This window comes from Zerene cesonia, chromosome 13 (genome assembly GCF_012273895.1).
Source record: "Zerene cesonia ecotype Mississippi chromosome 13, Zerene_cesonia_1.1, whole genome shotgun sequence".
Lineage (NCBI taxonomy): Eukaryota > Metazoa > Arthropoda > Insecta > Lepidoptera > Pieridae > Zerene > Zerene cesonia.
In genome coordinates, this window is record NC_052114.1 from 10,439,789 (window position 1) to 10,443,284 (window position 3,496).

A 3,496-nucleotide genomic window follows, 5' to 3' on the forward strand; every position below is an offset into this window, starting at 1 on the left:
CAGATTCGAAATTCAAATGTAATATTTTTTTATAATTAAGTGTAACAGTATTTATGGCCAGACTAAGTATATAAAACACCACGTAGAAATTATATTTCTAAGATGTATTAAAAAAATGACAATAAAATTAATTTGCTTGAAGAAGCTCTAATTTAGACGCTACAAATAAAGGCAAAATGATAATGAAGTTAATGAATATTAGTTTGAATGCTGGCTAACTCATAGACGCAGCTGATCGCATTAAAGTTGAGAGAACTGAATTGTAAATAAACTGCGTACTTTATTATAATTTATAGGAGCTATCAAGAATAGAAATGGGTTCATTGTCTGATTAAAATTAAGTCAATATTATTATTTAAAATAGAGATTAGAAGGAAATCGATGGTGACGTCTTAATTTATCCTACTAATATTTTATATGTCATAGCGGGCAGCTGAGCTGGTGGTTCGCCTGATGGTAAGCGATCACCACCGCATAAACATTCGCAAAGGTAGTAAGTACCTCTGTGAATGCGCTGCCCGCTTTTATGGGGTAAGGGAAAAGGAAAGAATTAACGACTGGAAAGAAGGAATGGACTAGGACGGGTGAGAAAAACGAAATGGGCCTCCGGCTCCCCCACTCACCGTACGAAACACAGTGGCATGCCACTATTTCACACCGGTTTTCTGCGGGGGTGTGGTACTTCCCCGGTGCGAGCTGGCCCAATTCATGCCGAAGCGTGCTCGACTCCCACAATACTAAATAATATTATAAATGCGAAAGTTTGTAAGGATGTGTGTGTGTTTGTTGCTCTTTCACGCAAAATCTACTGAACCGATTGCAATGAAATTTGGTACGTAGACAGCTGGACAAATTAAATAACATATAGGCACCTTTTTATTCCTATATTGCTATGGGATACGGACTTACTCGGGTGAAACCGCGGGGCGCAGCTAGTTATATATAAACATAGAGTAATATATGAACCAATGATACATTTTTACAACCAGTCATTGTGAAATGACTGGGTGTAATAATAAATGGAATACAAACTTTTTTAATTTACCCTCATTTTGACGTCGGGTAATAAGATAATATGTGTTTGCATAGGCGATTGAGGTTTCCTAAATATCTAATTTATTTTCTTTTCTTACTCCTCCTAACAAAAATATTCTTTTTAATAAAATTTTAACGTATAATTGACACCAGGTGCATCAAACCTGCGAGGATTTACTCCTCCACTGCTCCTTCAATAGAAAGGCCAAAGATTGCAGCGAATTGTTCAGAATGATCAAAACTTACGAGGGACATTGCTGCGCTTTCAACTATGCAGCTTTGAACGACGACACCGTCGAGTAAGTTTATATACTAGATATAAACACACGTGATATTGCAAATTACTCCATAAAATAATAAATACTGACACTAGTTCTTAAAGGACTTAAATATTACTTATACTTTCCATGAATATAACTATGTTAAACATATAACGCCTGTGGATAACGCTTTGATATAAAGCCTGTCATGGTATTCCATAAAATTTATTCTTCACTACCCGCTCGACCCGACTCCTGGTTACCCCGGGTTAAAAAATATCACTTAGGAATAAATCTGTCCACTGATGGTAAATAAATTATATTTACGATAAGATAAGGTCAGGTAAATAAGGTTTAGTCTATTTTTATCTATAGGTACAAATGCTTACCAGTTCCATTCAACCGCCGTGTCTTTGTGCTACAAAGAAGACGTTTATTTTTTATGCGGGTATGAATAAATTGGGCACATATAATATACATACTTTTGTCTGTATTCATAAATTTTCATTTATCTAGATGCTTTTACTTAGATATACTGTCACAGAGCAATTTAGAATTCTGGTTTAACATTTGTTATGATTTATTCAAAGTTTGACCTTTACGATCGAATTCTCTTGTTAATTTTGCATTTGAAATGTAATCACGTGTAAAATTCCCACCGATCATATTTTTAATCTTGCTACATTTCCCTGTAAAATACATTATTTGCACAATCAGAAATTTTCGGATATTATGTCCGTGGTAGAATAAATTATTCGATTTTTTCAAAGTTCACGATGTAGGCTCATAAAATATTCAGATCGGGCTTATGGACAGAAGTTTTTAAAAGCCCGGTTTGAATAATTTATAATTATTTTTATATTAGAGTTGTCAAAGGTGGGCTGCCAAACATCACCGCCTATATAATTATATTAGGATAAGGCAAAAGGAAGGATTGATAGGAATAAAGGGAAAAAATAGGAAGCGTAAGGAAAAGGAGTTTGCCGTCCCTACTCCAGTGCGAGCTGACCCAAATCTTGATGTAACATTCCCGACTCCCAAGTCCAAAATATTAATAAAGAACTTACATAATTATTATAGGATTAGAAGAGATATAATTATTATAGGATTATTAACAGATATAATATGATTAGAGACGTTTATGATAAGACTATACCTAATTTCATTACTTAAGCTCTGCAGATGATGATGATGACATCGAACGCTACGATGATGAATCAGAGAATGAACAGAGTAGTAACATCATAGTCACTTCAGAGTCGGGAAGGTACAGAATTTTTAGCTATCTTATAAATATGAATGAGTATTTGTTTGACTTTTTTTGTCGTTGATTCTTATTGTACGATTTTTGTGTCTGGGGATAACTGAGGCTAGAATGAGTCTACATCTTCCTTTGTCTACACGGATGAAGCTGTGGAGGAAACTTAGTGTCTTAATGGAAACTTAATAATTCTTATTAGATATTCTCTTAGAGAGTACAACTTATGCATAGATTGACGTTAATGCATTCGAATGCCCGAACGCCTCTTTCCAAAGATACATATAATACATCAAAGATATTATATATTTATATATATTATTCCGTTTAGCATATGCCACTAGGAAGTTCTGTTCTGTTCCTAGGAAGAAAAATGGCAAAAATCATTATGTTTTAGATAACAAAAACATACTACAGATGCTTTATGAGTTGTTTTTGAATAGATTTTATTGTATGGTATTGTTACCTTACTTTTTAAATAATTGCATAACATTTCAGGGGATCCGGTCTCAGTGTGATACTAAATGTGGAGCCAGATGACTATGGGAAGTGGTCACTAGTGCCTTTTTACGGAGCCAAGGTGATATTCCTTATAACAACATTTTCATTAAGATTTACTCACTGTTTGCTGAGGAAAATGGTATCATAATTCAAAGCTTATCTTAAATTTACTTAATAAATATTTTACCAATGCCTTGATCGTTACAAACAGAATCCGAAGCAAATAAAAGAAAATAATTACATAACTTCAAACGTTCTCTTAACCATTTGGAAAAAACCGTTTTCATTCTTATATTATACTATATAAAGCTACACACCCACTGACTGACTGACATCGCTTTTCTCGGAAACCGGCCGGAAAGTAGAGATAATTTTGACATGAACGTATAGAGGAGCCGCAATCGACCCGCGGAAAAATATAGAGAACTCGCGTCGCTCGAAG

General features: G+C 34.4%; 1 protein-coding gene across 1 annotated transcript in view; it reads left to right on the forward strand.

Moving 5' to 3' along the window:
* Nucleotides 1-3,496, forward strand: part of LOC119831350 (sodium channel protein Nach-like) — a 25,857-nt gene that overhangs the window by 5,452 nt on the left and 16,909 nt on the right. Inside the window, exons 4-6 of the mRNA XM_038354654.1 lie at nucleotides 1,189-1,334; nucleotides 2,470-2,562; nucleotides 3,052-3,133. Coding sequence (XP_038210582.1) covers nucleotides 1,189-1,334; nucleotides 2,470-2,562; nucleotides 3,052-3,133 — 321 coding nt within the window. The remainder of the gene's footprint in view (nucleotides 1-1,188; nucleotides 1,335-2,469; nucleotides 2,563-3,051; nucleotides 3,134-3,496) is intronic.